Genomic DNA, 15,593 nt, shown 5'->3' with positions numbered 1-15,593 from the left:
GGAAGGAAAGCAACTCCAGCTGCCACCCTTCTTTGGCAGGCACTGCCTCTGCACTTCATCAGGCTGCCACTGGTAAAGCTATCCTGAAATTCTCGGATTTGTGTGACAGCAAATAGTTGATAAATTACAAACAGCGGGGAAACAGGATTGGTTGGGATTTGCTTTAATTGGCATCTCTCTGGATACTTAGAGACATGAAGTTTTCTTCAACTATGGAAGAAATATGGGGCTAAGGGGAAGACCTGCCTTCACTGTTTGAGTTGGAAGTGTGAAGCCCGCTTTGGGCAATGTGAGCAGATAGAGGACCTACAAAAAGCTTAAATGACACCTCGGCATGAGTTTCTTAGTTTAATAAAAATGAAAATAATAACAATAGCATCAACCAAAACAGCAACAACAAGTGTCATCTGGCAATCTCCCTGTACTGCTACAAAAAGCCAAGAAGGCTGAACTTGCAGAAATCACCAAGAAAGGTCTCTGAAACTTTTCAGTCTTGAAGGAAGGCACTTGAAGAGACCTCGGCTCTGCCTCGCTGTGGCTCGGGGTCCACATCCAGGCGGAGCATGTTGCCTGCATTGCCTCTGGAGTGAAGTTCAGCAGGTACAGCGCCCCTGCCAGCAATATTGTGCAGGTGTTCTCAAGACATTGCTCCCTCACAGCTCTGCCCACATGAACCTGTCCCAGGCAGCCACACCCCAGGGACCTGTTTGTTGCTTAGCCACAGCAGGCGTCGGGCTGGGATTGGCATTCCTTCCGTCTGGGTCACTCTCCACCTTGACCTGCCCAACTGCCCAACAGGGAAGGAGAGGGAAGGGGAAGAGAACGAGGAAACGGAAGATGCAAGAAAAGTACATGGAAGGCTAGGGAACATGAGGGCTTTGGTTGGAGGGAAAGGCTGAGAGCACTGGGACTGTTCAGCCTGGAGGAGGTGCAGCAAGGTCACCCTGAGAGGTTGCAGAGTCTCCAGCTGCAGACCTCTTCCAAACCCAGCTGGACCCCGGCCAGGGCAAGCTGCTGTAGCTGACCCCGCTCAAGCAGAGGGTGATATGATTTGGGTCGGAAGGCTCCTTGTGACTTCAGAAGCCCTGTGCTATGGCCCCGTGATCCTGAGACATGGGAAGAGGCAAGGGGACGGAGGTTGTCTCCCCAGGAGTGGAAATGTGGGCTTGGGCTGGAGACGGGAGGCAGCCTCTGATGCAGAGAGGTCACAGGGCAGGGCCAGGCCGGAGAGCAGGGAGGAGGCTCATCCAGGCAAGGCCAGGTGTGGGGACAGCCTCTGCCATGGCAATGGAGGAGCAGCAGCAGGGTGGTCCCTGAGCCCCCTGCTGGGTGATGTCACAGGCAGGGGGGTGAGGTCACAGGGGGACTCCTGCCTGCTGGTCCCCTCCAGGGGATAAAGGACCAGAGCCTGCGCAGGAGAGAGCCTGGTGCAGAGGGGTGGGCGCTGGGCAGCGCACGTGGGGACACCCTGCTACACGCAGTGCTCGGACAGGCTGGGCACAGGCACGGGCAGGGGCAGGCAGGGCCTGCGGTCGGAAAGCAACCGCCAGGGCCAACAAGGACAGCGAGAGCAGGGGCAAGGCAGTCAGGACGCAGGGAGATCCTCCCGCGCAGCCTGGAGACGCCTCGGGATTGAGCCGCGAGCAGCATGTCCGAAGCAGAGGAGGTCTGCGTGGTGCCTGAGCAGGAGCGGGAGCCTGAAGCGACGTGCTCTGGGGGCCCCCCCAGAGGCAGGGGAGCAGAGGCCAAGAAGAGCCGCTCCTCCCGCTCCTCCCGGGCTGGGCTGCTCTTCCCTGTGAGCCGCATCGAAAGGCAGCTGCGCAAAGGCCGGTTCGCCGAGCGTCTTGGAGCCAGGGCCCCCGTCTTTCTGGCTGCTGTGCTGCAGTGGGTGACGCACAAGACCATGGACATGGCTGGGAAGATTTCCAAGAGGAGCAACCAACATCGCATTTCCCCGAGCCACTTGCAGATGGCTGTGCGGAACAGCTCTGCACTCAAGCAGCTCCTGCTAGGCAAGCCCAGGCACCACAGCAGGGCTGTCCCCCAAAGCCAGCGCGTGGCCGCACCCTCCAGAAAGAGGAAGGCCAAGGATAGGAGGAGAAGGCGCAGGCAACGGGCTGCACCTGCCCGTGCCACCGCTGCTGTCGCTGCCAAGTGAAAACAGAAATTCCTGCCCCAGAGCAGCATGGCCACTTGCCCGTCTCTTGCCAAATCCACCGCTCTGGACAAATGGTCTAATAAAAGTCCTTGAAAGGTTGTGTTGTGCCTGAGTCATGCCTTGTGGATGCTAGGTGGTGCAGTGGGGAGAGGGAGGATGGGGGACAGCAAGGAGGGGACACCCCGTCAGTGGACTGCTTTGTTAAACAGTGACACCTGGCAGTGTCGCAGCGGGGAAGAATCTGTGGAAGAATTGCTCAGGGTCCCAATCTGCCTTTCAGCATTTTGCCAGCAGCTGAGCTTCCAGCGCCTTCTCACTGCACTGCCTTCCCTGTCCAGGAAAGAATGGTTCCTGCACAAGAGACTAAGCATGACAGCAGAGAGAGGGAGAGCATGTGGGGCAACAAGGGGTCATGTGGGTGATCTAAGTGGCACCCGACAGTGAGCAGAGAGGAGCAAGTCACTCTCAGCCCCTTGTCCATGTGACAGGGTTGTCCAAGCATGGTCTCTCCACCGCATCGCTCATTCCCTTCGTGGGAGGAACAGGGGATGCTCCTGACGATGCAGGGCAGCTCTTGGGCCAAAGAAAAGGCACTTCTCTTCCACAGCATTGCCCCATTCTTATCTTTTTGCCAGGGGGAAGGGCCACCTGCCCATGGGGTCTCTAAGAAGGCCTTTGGGATTAGGGTTCTTGCGGGAGCTTCTTCTTAGAGGAGCTCCCACCTGGGGGTAGCATCTGTTTGCACCGTCTCAGAAAATCTCCTCCTGGCTGGTCAGATGGAGAGGTGTGTGGAACAGGCGTGGCAGTGGCCAAGGGGGGCAGAGCTGCAAATGGTCATCATTGGTCTTTGTCTTGAGGGAGGGACTGTGTGCTGCTGCATTGACTTTGCTCACAGCCCTGGGGACTTCATGAAGTGTTCCTTGGATGTTCTGTGTGGCTAGCCCCCAACATCATCCCCGGCAGACAGAAATGCTTTCCAATACAAGAACTCTTTAACAACCTCCACCGTGGCCTTCAGCTGCAGCACAACGACGACACTGGGGAGTTTATCCTCAGAGCCCCCTGTGCGATTATCAGAAGCCCCGTCAGGCTTGTTATCATTTATGCTGCGACTCCTTAATGATGCCTCATGCGGCTCATCTCTTGACACAGGCTCCATTACCCATAGCACTGAGCACTGGCCCTGTGTCCCACTGGCTCAGTTCACACTATGGCAATGCATTGGCTTCTGGGAAGGTCAGGCACGGGCACTGCTCCTGGAGCATTTGTTGCCTGGTCACCATCAGATAAAAGTTGGGATTTCCCCTGTTCTTAGCTTACCTTTCAGCTCCCCTTCTCATCCATTTCCTCCCCCATTCTTCCACCTGTTTCACAATCCACCCCTGCTCGCTGGAAGAGAGCCATTTGCTCCCTTCCTTTGTACTGTACAGCAGTGCTTCTCTTGCCATCTTAGGGCTCAGGTGAATCTGATTTGTAGCTGTACAAACACTCTGAAACCCCTCTCCAAATCCCAGAGGCTGTCAACTACCGGCCAAACCAAACAGAGATCCCTGCTGAGAAAACTGCCAGAGACTGTGCGGGACTGGAGTTGGGGAGAAAGAAATGCTCTTCTGAGCACCTCATTGTGCAACATACCAAACACTGGCTGCAGTTCAGATGCTTAGATGCCCTGGTGGCCCTGGCCTTTGTTGAGCCATGAAAGGCAAAGCTGCTGAAGTCCTGGCCCGTGACGGAAATACAATAATGCCTTGTGATTAGAAGGAAGGTCTTGAAAGAAAGACACCCGTATCTTGTGCACTTGGTTTGGGTCAGCTGTGTAAAGTCCAGGGGAAAATAACAGTGGGGTAGAGGGCAGGTTCATGCTTGAGTGGCCAAACGGAGTCATATCAGCAAGGACTTGCACTCAGGAAGTTAAATCCAAATAATATTGCTAAAGTCTGATCTACCTCCTAGTGATTCCCATCAATGTCCTAATGAGGAAGGACGTGTGAGAGAGGAGCGGAAGTAAGGCTCAAGCCCGAGGAGAAAAAGCCCTTGAGCAAGGTGTTGGATGAGCATACTGGAGATATATACCATTCCCTCAATCCCCAGTACGGGTGTGTCCAGCCGGCTCAGGCACTCGGCAGGACAGCGTTTTGCTGAATTAAAATGTTCCCTGTTGCTACTGAAAGCTTCAGGTTCTGCTGAGCTGAAGCAGCACCAGGCTCCAGAAGATTCCTTCTCTCTCCATCTTCGTTGACCACCAACTGCGGGCCACCAACAGAGCCACCTTGTGCCACAGGTGCAGCGGAACTCCAGGAGCTTTGTTGCTGGAGGAAAGGTCATCCACAGGGGGGCACAGGGAGACTCCTACTTCACTGAAAGGCTCTGCAGCCACCTGAGTCATAAGGATAAGACCATTCTTCCCTCCACAAGGTGGTATGAAAAGAGAAACTGGCAGGAATGATGTGGAGGATGTGCAAAGTATCTGGAGTTACCGTGCTTCAGAAATGAGGAGCAGGAACACAGGAGCCAAGCAGTCCCTTCCAGTCTAACTTGTTCTATGACTTGGTGCACGCCAAAATTATCTCTGTCTCTGAGCTGCAAGCAAGTGGGTGGATAAGAATATAATAAAGGCTGTGCAGCTGTGTTATAGACCCAGATACTCAAACACTGCAGGTAGCACGCTAATCCTTTGCTTACTGGTCCTTCACAATGTTCTCCTCAGCTACCTCACCATGTCCCTCCCATCCACTGTGGAAATGGTACAGCGACAGATAGAAGTCACTTTGACAGTGACTTTTAATGGGTTAGAGATTTGTTTGTGGCATAGGTGCTTTGGGAGCGGGATTTGGCTTCCTCAATCATCTCTGTCTTCTAGAGACTGCCGCACTCTCTGGCTATAACCTTCCTGAGTCTATAACCTACATCTGGAGTCATGGCCAATATGGATTGTAGGAATCTTCACTGCCTCAGTCAAACAAACTTCTGTGAGCACCAATTCTTTCCCCCTTCCTGCCATGGGGGGCCTGAGTGGTCTGTGTGGTACTTAGCTGCCTACTGGAGTAAAAACACATCAGTATTGTTCAGTGAAAATACATATTAAAATTCTGTTTCCATGCAGTACGTCTCTGAATTTATAAGCATAAAAGTTACATTCTTGAGCCAGAAATGACCATGCAAGCCTGCTTTGCACATCTGACCCATCTTTGGTGCTATTATGAGCATTTGCAAGGTAGTTCAGAGAAGCAGAACAGAAAATGAGCTGGCTAAAAGCCAAGCCATTTACCATGATGTAGTTTCCACTGGATCACTTCCCTGATACGTCTCATACACAGCTGTTTGCTTGCTACTGTGGGCAGAACAAAGCTGACACAGGCCATGGTTGCTGTGGGAATGATTGGACCTCTCAATAAAGGTTTGCCTGGACATGAAACAATAGCAGTGGATAATAGTCATTAGGCTGTACAAGGCTTGGTAGTCTCTTGGTGATATCCTGGATGTGAGCCCCTGATGTAGTGCATGTAGGAGGGGAAAAGTTCTTTCCCTTTTCTACAGTCATGAGTAAGTGGCACAGTGCTCACCCAGGCCTAGCACCCATAAACTACTTGCTGGGAGCAAAAACTAGTGGAATTTAAAAGAAGTTTTCTCCACTCTCCATTTTGTCTGTGGCTTTTATTGCTATTACTGTGCCTCACTGTAACTGTTTACAATATACATATTAATAGTTTTAGAAGAAGAAACTGGAACCTTGGCAGCCAGAACTGCCTGCAGCAGAATGCTGAATCACATAGATCTGCAGTTAGGAGGAATCCTAAGGGTGTATCAGACAAATAAGGAAGTTTCAGACAAGGCTTTGTGTCTTCTGTATTACATTCAGAATGTATTCTAGCTACCAAATATTAAAAATAATCTAATCTTACTTTATCTGCAGGAATAGATATCTGCCTTCCCAAGACAACATGTTGTAGCTCTTATAGTAGAGGTGGGAGAAGAAGCCTTTGTAAGTACAATGCCACATCCAATTCGGAATAAAGTGTAAGTGCTTACTTTCAGAAAGGATCCCTAGAGTTCAGACACTGAACCCTGGGGATTTCTGCTTGAGATTCCTTTTTGTGCTGCCTGTTGGCAATCAAAACAGTATCCCTTCAGACACATTGCATAGAAAACTTTGGCTTTAAAAACAAATGAATTAAGGAAGCTGAAAGGAGTGGAACAGTCTGGTTTCACCTACTGCCTGAGAAAGTACTTCAGAACCTGCTAACAAGATTTCCCTAATAAGAAACACAGAGCTGAGAAAAGCACATTTGTTTTGATATTATAGGTAAGGAAACTCCTTTGTATAAATACTAGTAACATTTTCTTAGCAATAATATGTACTGTACCTCCAAGCATAGCTCTGTTTGTTCAGTAATCTGAAGTGAAGTTAGATATAAAATTACATATCAAGCAACTGCAGGATTCAATATGAATGCACTTCACTGACTTAAAGGACTCACAGCGGTGGATTAGAAACACTGTTCTGGATTAATAGAAAAAACAATTATTCTGCAAATGATGCATTTATTTTAATATTGACTTAATTTAAAGTAGCTGCTATTTAGGATGTTTTACCTTCATCTTAATCAACATCTGCCATTTTCATCATGATAAAAAGCTGTTATTTTCTCCAACAGAGAAATCACACACACACACCAAAAAACAACAACAACAACAAAAACACCCAACAACAACAGAAAAAGAAAAACATCAGGGGAAAGCTAGACAGTACAATTGTGCAAGATTGCTTAAAGAAGTTTTAAGTTTATGCAAAGTCTAGAGCTTGAAATTCAAATCTACATTGCTCAGCATGGTTAGAGTATTATGCACCTTCCAGTGAAGAAGGGGGGAAAAGAGGTGAGATGGAAGCTGCAGTGGGAAGAAGAAAGGACATGACATTCATACAAAAACTCTCATTTTTCTTTTCTTTCCCTCATTCCTTCTCTTCCAGGTCTTAGCAGTCTTGGTTTGTGCTGTTGCACCTTCAGCACAACATGCAGAATCAAACAGCTGTCACAGAATTCATCCTCCTCGGGTTCTCCAGCAACCCAGTCCTGCGTGTCTCTCTCTTTGTCCTTTTCTCTGTCCTCTACTCTGCCACTCTGATGGGAAATGCACTCGTCTTTGTGCTCATCTGCCTGGACTACCGCCTCCACAGCCCTATGTACTTTTTCCTCTGCCACCTCTCCATCGTAGATATCTGCTATGCCTCCAACAATGTCCCTCATATGCTGGGGAACCTCCTTGGACAAGGAAGAACCATCTCCTTTGCTGGGTGTGGGACACAGATACACCTTTACTTAATCTTTGCACTTACAGAGTGCGTGCTGCTGGCTGCTATGTCTTATGATCGCTATGTGGCAATCTGCCATCCTCTCCGCTACTTCCTCATCATGAACTGGAGGTTGTGCTTCACCCTTACAGCAGTTTCATGGGCTTTTGGGTTCATGTTTGGTACACTACAAGCTTCTCTGGCTTTACGGCTGCCATTCTGTGGCCCCTGCAATGTTGACCACTTCTTCTGTGAAATTCTTGCTGTCTTAAAGCTGGCCTGCACTGACACTACTGTCAATAAAGTTCTGATCTTTGCTGTTTGTGTGTGCTTCCTCCTCTTCCCCTTGGTCTTAATCCTCATTTCCTATCTGCACATCCTGGCCACTGTTCTGCACATCCAATCTATGGCAGGATGGCATAAAACTTTGTCCACCTGTGGCTCACACCTGATTGTGGTGGGTCTGTTTTATGGAAATGCCATTTTCATGTACATGGTTCCTGGGAGTGGAAATGCATCTGGGAGGGAAAAAGTTCTTTCCCTCTTCTACAGTGTCATCAACCCAAGTTTGAACCCCCTGATTTACACTCTGAGGAACAAACAGGTGAAGGAAGCCTTGCTGAATCTCCAGGGAAGGAAAAGAGTCTTTCATTCAGTGTAGTACAGGCTCTAAGGTTTTACCTGTCTCTTTCTGCTGTTTCTTCTTGAGCTCTTTTGGTATTTTAAATAGTTAAAATGAAACAAAACAAAACAAATGCATTTATTTCTGTTTCTTTGTACAGTCTGATGAATAACGCAACAAAATGACTAATTATTATTCATTTTATTAGAGATAACTAATTGCTCTTCAACACATACAGACATTCTAAGCAGGCACTAGGTTTTAACTGAGCTATTGAGACAGCTGGAAGAAGATAGTCTGTCTTCTTCATTTTAAGTAGGAGTCAGAATAAAATACTTTTTAAGAGTTGTATTTTTTTTCTTCTTTTTTCTTTTTTTTTTTTTGAGTATGCCAGTTGATTTAGTAAGATGTGATTTTTCCCTACGACAATTGTATTTCCTATATCCTTATGATACTAGAGATTCAACTCAGTTATTATAAAGAAGAGAGAAAATATTTTGCTAAAGGGGTTTGTTTCTTAGCAAGGTGAATCATCCTGTGAAGATTTTTGCTTCTGCACACCTTTAGCTCTGAGAACTCCTATGCAGGAAGTGAACATGATGACAGCTGCAGTGCAGAAAATAGCTGTGGGTGGTTTTGCCAGGCTGGTGCCCACAAAAGTTCGTTTGACTGAGCCAGTGGAGATTCCTGCACTCTGCATTGGCCCCGACTCAGAATGTAGGTCCTTAGTGCGTTCCTGTTTACCCATATTTCAAATATCTTTCTTTCTGCAGCTCTCTTTGCTGACAATTATGCTTTGGAAAATCTTCCTCAGTCCCTGTGTTTACACATCTAACTAGTGCTAGATATTCCACTATTCTACTGGCTCCCTTTAAATTAGTTGCCTGCAGGATCATCCCTCCAAGAAAACAAGGCCACTAACTGGGAAGGGGTTTTCAAAATGATGGAGCACATTCAACAAAAAATTCCTCTGCAAAGGCAATTAAATCTGCATTGTTCTACTTGGCAAGAGTATGGAGGATGTGAAAATAAATCTTCCTGCCCCTCATATGAAGCAGGTCTTTGTTAGGTTCCTTCCTTACATATACATTCAGGAGAATAACTGCAGTTGCCTGTTCTTAAGACCTTCCTTTGAAACATGCAGCAATTGAGACATCTGTCATCTTTCAATGCAGAAGAAATGGAAAGGCTAGCATACACTTCAGCAACACTAGCCAGCCATAATTCTGCTCACTCGTACAAATATGCTAAATGTCAAAAATGGTTAGTCACCTCCTGTCTGGTTTGAAGACGTGTTCATCTACTAGAGAAGACTATTCCTTCTTTTCCAACCCTAAGCACGGACAAAAGAGATGCATTATTTCATTCCTACTTGAACCCTGCAGAAGCTATAGCCAGATAGTGCAGCAGTTTCTAGATGACAGAAATGACTGAGGAAGCCAAATCCCTCTCCCAAGGCACCTATGCCATAAACAAATCTCTAACCCATTAAAAGTCACCGTCAAAGTGACTTCTGTCTGTTGCTGTACCATTTACACAGTGGATGGGAGGGACATGTTGAGGTAGCTGAGGAGAACATTGTGAAGGACCAGTAAGCAAAGGATTAGCGTGCTACCTGCAGTGTTTGAGTATCTGGGTCTGTAACACAGCTGCACAGCCTTTATTATACTCTTATCCTCCCACTTGCTTGCAGCTCAGAGACAGAGATAATTTTGGCGTGCACCAAGTCATAGAACAAGTTAGACTGGAAGGGACTGCTTGGCTCCTGTGTTCCTGCTCCTCATTTCTGAAGCACGGTAACTCCAGATACTTTGCACATCCTCCACATCATTCCTGCCAGTTTCTCTTTTCATACCACCTTGTGGAGGGAAGAATGGTCTTATCCTTATGACTCAGGTGGCTGCAGAGCCTTTCAGTGAAGTAGGAGTCTCCCTGTGCCCCCCTGTGGATGACCTTTCCTCCAGCAACAAAGCTCCTGGAGTTCCGCTGCACCTGTGGCACAAGGTGGCTCTGTTGGTGGCCCGCAGTTGGTGGTCAACGAAGATGGAGAGTGTCGTGGTTTAACCCGGCCGGCAGCTAAACACCACGCAGCCGTTCGCTCACCCTCCCCCCTCCCTCTCTGGGACGGGGGAGAGAAATGGAAAGTGAAGCCCGTGAGTTGAGATAAAGACAGTTTAATAAGACAGGGAAAATAATAATAACAAAAATAATAATAACAATAATAATAATAATGATACAATAGTGATAATATGAAAGGATAATGGTATGTACAAACAAGTGATGCACAATGCAATTGCTCACCACTCGCTGACCGATGCCCAGCCTAACCCCGAGCAGTCCGGCCCCCTCCCCCCGGCTAGCCACCCCTATATATTGTTTAGCATGACGTCAGATGGTATGGAATACCCCTTTGGCTAGTTTGGGTCACCTGTCCTGGGTCTGTCCCCTCCCAGCTCTTACTGCACCCCCAGCCTGCCCGTTGGCAGGACAGAGCAAAAGGCTGAGATATCCTTGGCTTAGTATAAGCACTGCTCTGCAACAATTAAAGCATTGGGGTGTTATCAGCACTCTTCTCATCCTAAGCCAAAACACAGCATTCCACCAGCTACTAGGAAGAAAATTAATTCTGTTCTAACTGAAACCAGGACAGAGAGAGAAGGAATCTTCTGGAGCCCGGTGCTGCTTCAGCTCAGCAGAACCTGAAGCTTTCAGTAGCAACAGGTAACATTTTAATTCAGCAAAACGCTGTCCTGCTGAGTGCCTGAGCCGGCTGGACACACCCGTACTGGGGATTGAGGGAATGGTATATATCTCCAGTATGCTCATCCAACACCTTGCTCAAGGGCTTTTTCTCCTCGGGCTTGAGCCTTACTTCCGCTCCTCTCTCACACGTCCTTCCTCATTAGGACATTGATGGGAATCACTAGGAGGTAGATCAGACTTTAGCGATGTTTTGCTTTTGATATTATTTGGATTTAACTTCCTGAGTGCAAGTCCTTGCTGATATGACTCCGTTTGGCCACTCAAGCATGAACCTGCCCTCTACCCCACTGTTATTTTCCCCTGGACTTTACACAGCTGACCCAAACCAAGTGCACAAGATACGGGTGTCTTTCTTTCAAGACCTTCCTTCTAATCACAAGGCATTATTGTATTTCCGTCACGGGCCAGGACTTCAGCAGCTTTGCCTTTCATGGCTCAACAAAGGCCAGGGCCACCAGGGCATCTAAGCATCTGAACTGCAGCCAGTGTTTGGTATGTTGCACAATGAGGTGCTCAGAAGAGCATTTCTTTCTCCCCAACTCCAGTCCCGCACAGTCTCTGGCAGTTTTCTCAGCAGGGATCTCTGTTTGGTTTGGCCGGTAGTTGACAGCCTCTGGGATTTGGAGAGGGGTTTCAGAGTGTTTGTACAGCTACAAATCAGATTCACCTGAGCCCTAAGATGGCAAGAGAAGCACTGCTGTACAGTACAAAGGAAGGGAGCAAATGGCTCTCTTCCAGCGAGCAGGGGTGGATTGTGAAACAGGTGGAAGAATGGGGGAGGAAATGGATGAGAAGGGGAGCTGAAAGGTAAGCTAAGAACAGGGGAAATCCCAACTTTTATCTGATGGTGACCAGGCAACAAATGCTCCAGGAGCAGTGCCCGTGCCTGACCTTCCCAGAAGCCAATGCATTGCCATAGTGTGAACTGAGCCAGTGGGACACAGGGCCAGTGCTCAGTGCTATGGGTAATGGAGCCTGTGTCAAGAGATGAGCCGCATGAGGCATCATTAAGGAGTCGCAGCATAAATGATAACAAGCCTGACGGGGCTTCTGATAATCGCACAGGGGGCTCTGAGGATAAACTCCCCAGTGTCGTCGTTGTGCTGCAGCTGAAGGCCACGGTGGAGGTTGTTAAAGAGTTCTTGTATTGGAAAGCATTTCTGTCTGCCGGGGATGATGTTGGGGGCTAGCCACACAGAACATCCAAGGAACACTTCATGAAGTCCCCAGGGCTGTGAGCAAAGTCAATGCAGCAGCACACAGTCCCTCCCTCAAGACAAAGACCAATGATGACCATTTGCAGCTCTGCCCCCCTTGGCCACTGCCACGCCTGTTCCACACACCTCTCCATCTGACCAGCCAGGAGGAGATTTTCTGAGACGGTGCAAACAGATGCTACCCCCAGGTGGGAGCTCCTCTAAGAAGAAGCGCCCGCAAGAACCCTAATCCCAAAGGCCTTCTTAGAGACCCCATGGGCAGGTGGCCCTTCCCCCTGGCAAAAAGATAAGAATGGGGCAATGCTGTGGAAGAGAAGTGCCTTTTCTTTGGCCCAAGAGCTGCCCTGCATCGTCAGGAGCATCCCCTGTTCCTCCCACGAAGGGAATGAGCGATGCGGTGGAGGGACCATGCTTGGACAACCCTGTCACATGGACAAGGGGCTGAGAGTGACTTGCTCCTCTCTGCTCACTGTCGGGTGCCACTTAGATCACCCACATGACCCCTTGTTGCCCCACATGCTCTCCCTCTCTCTGCTGTCATGCTTAGTCTCTTGTGCAGGAACCATTCTTTCCTGGACAGGGAAGGCAGTGCAGTGAGAAGGCGCTGGAAGCTCAGCTGCTGGCAAAATGCTGAAAGGCAGATTGGGACCCTGAGCAATTCTTCCACAGATTCTTCCCCGCTGCGACACTGCCAGGTGTCACTGTTTAACAAAGCAGTCCACTGACGGGGTGTCCCCTCCTTGCTGTCCCCCATCCTCCCTCTCCCCACTGCACCACCTAGCATCCACAAGGCATGACTCAGGCACAACACAACCTTTCAAGGACTTTTATTAGACCATTTGTCCAGAGCGGTGGATTTGGCAAGAGACGGGCAAGTGGCCATGCTGCTCTGGGGCAGGAATTTCTGTTTTCACTTGGCAGCGACAGCAGCGGTGGCACGGGCAGGTGCAGCCCGTTGCCTGCGCCTTCTCCTCCTATCCTTGGCCTTCCTCTTTCTGGAGGGTGCGGCCACGCGCTGGCTTTGGGGGACAGCCCTGCTGTGGTGCCTGGGCTTGCCTAGCAGGAGCTGCTTGAGTGCAGAGCTGTTCCGCACAGCCATCTGCAAGTGGCTCGGGGAAATGCGATGTTGGTTGCTCCTCTTGGAAATCTTCCCAGCCATGTCCATGGTCTTGTGCGTCACCCACTGCAGCACAGCAGCCAGAAAGACGGGGGCCCTGGCTCCAAGACGCTCGGCGAACCGGCCTTTGCGCAGCTGCCTTTCGATGCGGCTCACAGGGAAGAGCAGCCCAGCCCGGGAGGAGCGGGAGGAGCGGCTCTTCTTGGCCTCTGCTCCCCTGCCTCTGGGGGGGCCCCCAGAGCACGTCGCTTCAGGCTCCCGCTCCTGCTCAGGCACCACGCAGACCTCCTCTGCTTCGGACATGCTGCTCGCGGCTCAATCCCGAGGCGTCTCCAGGCTGCGCGGGAGGATCTCCCTGCGTCCTGACTGCCTTGCCCCTGCTCTCGCTGTCCTTGTTGGCCCTGGCGGTTGCTTTCCGACCGCAGGCCCTGCCTGCCCCTGCCCGTGCCTGTGCCCAGCCTGTCCGAGCACTGCGTGTAGCAGGGTGTCCCCACGTGCGCTGCCCAGCGCCCACCCCTCTGCACCAGGCTCTCTCCTGCGCAGGCTCTGGTCCTTTATCCCCTGGAGGGGACCAGCAGGCAGGAGTCCCCCTGTGACCTCACCCCCCTGCCTGTGACATCACCCAGCAGGGGGCTCAGGGACCACCCTGCTGCTGCTCCTCCATTGCCATGGCAGAGGCTGTCCCCACACCTGGCCTTGCCTGGATGAGCCTCCTCCCTGCTCTCCGGCCTGGCCCTGCCCTGTGACCTCTCTGCATCAGAGGCTGCCTCCCGTCTCCAGCCCAAGCCCACATTTCCACTCCTGGGGAGACAACCTCCGTCCCCTTGCCTCTTCCCATGTCTCAGGATCACGGGGCCATAGCACAGGGCTTCTGAAGTCACAAGGAGCCTTCCGACCCAAATCATATCACCCTCTGCTTGAGCGGGGTCAGCTACAGCAGCTTGCCCTGGCCGGGGTCCAGCTGGGTTTGGAAGAGGTCTGCAGCTGGAGACTCTGCAACCTCTCAGGGTGACCTTGCTGCACCTCCTCCAGGCTGAACAGTCCCAGTGCTCTCAGCCTTTCCCTCCAACCAAAGCCCTCATGTTCCCTAGCCTTCCATGTACTTTTCTTGCATCTTCCGTTTCCTCGTTCTCTTCCCCTTCCCTCTCCTTCCCTGTTGGGCAGTTGGGCAGGTCAAGGTGGAGAGTGACCCAGACGGAAGGAATGCCAATCCCAGCCCGACGCCTGCTGTGGCTAAGCAACAAACAGGTCCCTGGGGTGTGGCTGCCTGGGACAGGTTCATGTGGGCAGAGCTGTGAGGGAGCAATGTCTTGAGAACACCTGCACAATATTGCTGGCAGGGGTGCTGTACCTGCTGAACTTCACTCCAGAGGCAATGCAGGCAACATGCTCCGCCTGGATGTGGACCCCGAGCCACAGCGAGGCAGAGCCGAGGTCTCTTCAAGTGCCTTCCTTCAAGACTGAAAAGTTTCAGAGACCTTTCTTGGTGATTTCTGCAAGTTCAGCCTTCTTGGCTTTTTGTAGCAGTACAGGGAGATTGCCAGATGACACTTGTTGTTGCTGTTTTGGTTGATGCTATTGTTATTATTTTCATTTTTATTAAACTAAGAAACTCATGCCGAGGTGTCATTTAAGCTTTTTGTAGGTCCTCTATCTGCTCACATTGCCCAAAGCGGGCTTCACACTTCCAACTCAAACAGTGAAGGCAGGTGTTCCCCTTAGCCCCATATTTCTTCCCTAGTTGAAGAAAACTTCATGTCTCTAAGTATCCAGAGAGATGCCAATTAAAGCAAATCCCAACCAATCCTGTTTCCCCGCTGTTTGTAATTTATCAACTATTTGCTGTCACACAAATCCGAGAATTTCAGGATAGCTTTACCAGTGGCAGCCTGATGAAGTGCAGAGGCAGTGCCTGCCAAAGAAGGGTGGCAGCTGGAGTTGCTTTCCTTCCCTCCAGGTCACCGCTAGCAGAGGTGTGGAGGAGTTAAACCATGCTGCTTAGAACAGAAGCAATATCTCACAGACCCAGAGCTTTGCCTTTTTTGGTTGTTTTATTTTTTGTTTGTTTGTTTGTGTTCTGAGAATATTGTATTTGCTGTAGTCGTGGAGATTTAGAACCACTCTCTGGGATGACAGGAATTCAGCTCTCCTTCATGCATGAGGTCACTTCAGAAACAGAGTCTTTTCAGATACCCGTACCACTGGCAGGAATGTGATCAATTTTATATTTGTCTACTGGTATTTACAGCAAATCCTTGTTGATTTCCAGTCTCCCCAAGTTCATAGCATCAATGCCATGTGATTTTTAAAGCTTCCATCTCTGTAAGCAGTCACGGATCCAAATTGGTATCTATGAAGTATGCTGCTTTTGCGGCATTGCTGCTTGCGAGAGCTCCATGAATGGAGGTCTCTGACTACATGGTCTT

The 15,593-nt window shown here is 50.0% G+C and overlaps 3 protein-coding genes across 3 annotated transcripts; 2 read left to right on the top strand and 1 right to left on the bottom strand.

Moving 5' to 3' along the window:
* The first annotated feature begins 732 nt into the window (after positions 1 to 732).
* On the top strand, positions 733 to 2,208 carry LOC137850235 (late histone H2A.2.2-like). Its single transcript, XM_068670344.1, has one exon. It carries the CDS (start codon positions 1,649 to 1,651, stop codon positions 2,156 to 2,158), a length of 510 nt encoding a protein of 169 aa, XP_068526445.1. The 5' UTR covers positions 733 to 1,648; the 3' UTR covers positions 2,159 to 2,208.
* A 4,962-nt stretch (positions 2,209 to 7,170) lies between these two features.
* Positions 7,171 to 8,109, top strand: LOC137850233 (olfactory receptor 2A2-like). Its single transcript, XM_068670342.1, has one exon. The coding sequence runs from the start codon at positions 7,171 to 7,173 to the stop codon at positions 8,107 to 8,109; it is 939 nt and encodes a 312-aa protein (XP_068526443.1).
* A 4,801-nt stretch (positions 8,110 to 12,910) lies between these two features.
* LOC137850234 (late histone H2A.2.2-like) lies at positions 12,911 to 15,072 on the bottom strand. Its single transcript, XM_068670343.1, has one exon. The coding sequence runs from the start codon at positions 13,468 to 13,470 to the stop codon at positions 12,961 to 12,963; it is 510 nt and encodes a 169-aa protein (XP_068526444.1). The 5' UTR covers positions 13,471 to 15,072; the 3' UTR covers positions 12,911 to 12,960.
* Between the last annotated feature and the right edge of the window lie 521 nt (positions 15,073 to 15,593).

The sequence above is a fragment of the Anas acuta genome, chromosome 1 (genome assembly GCF_963932015.1).
Source record: "Anas acuta chromosome 1, bAnaAcu1.1, whole genome shotgun sequence".
Lineage (NCBI taxonomy): Eukaryota > Metazoa > Chordata > Aves > Anseriformes > Anatidae > Anas > Anas acuta.
The sequence above is the reverse complement of the archived record's forward strand: the minus strand, read 5'-3'. Positions and strand labels throughout refer to the sequence as shown.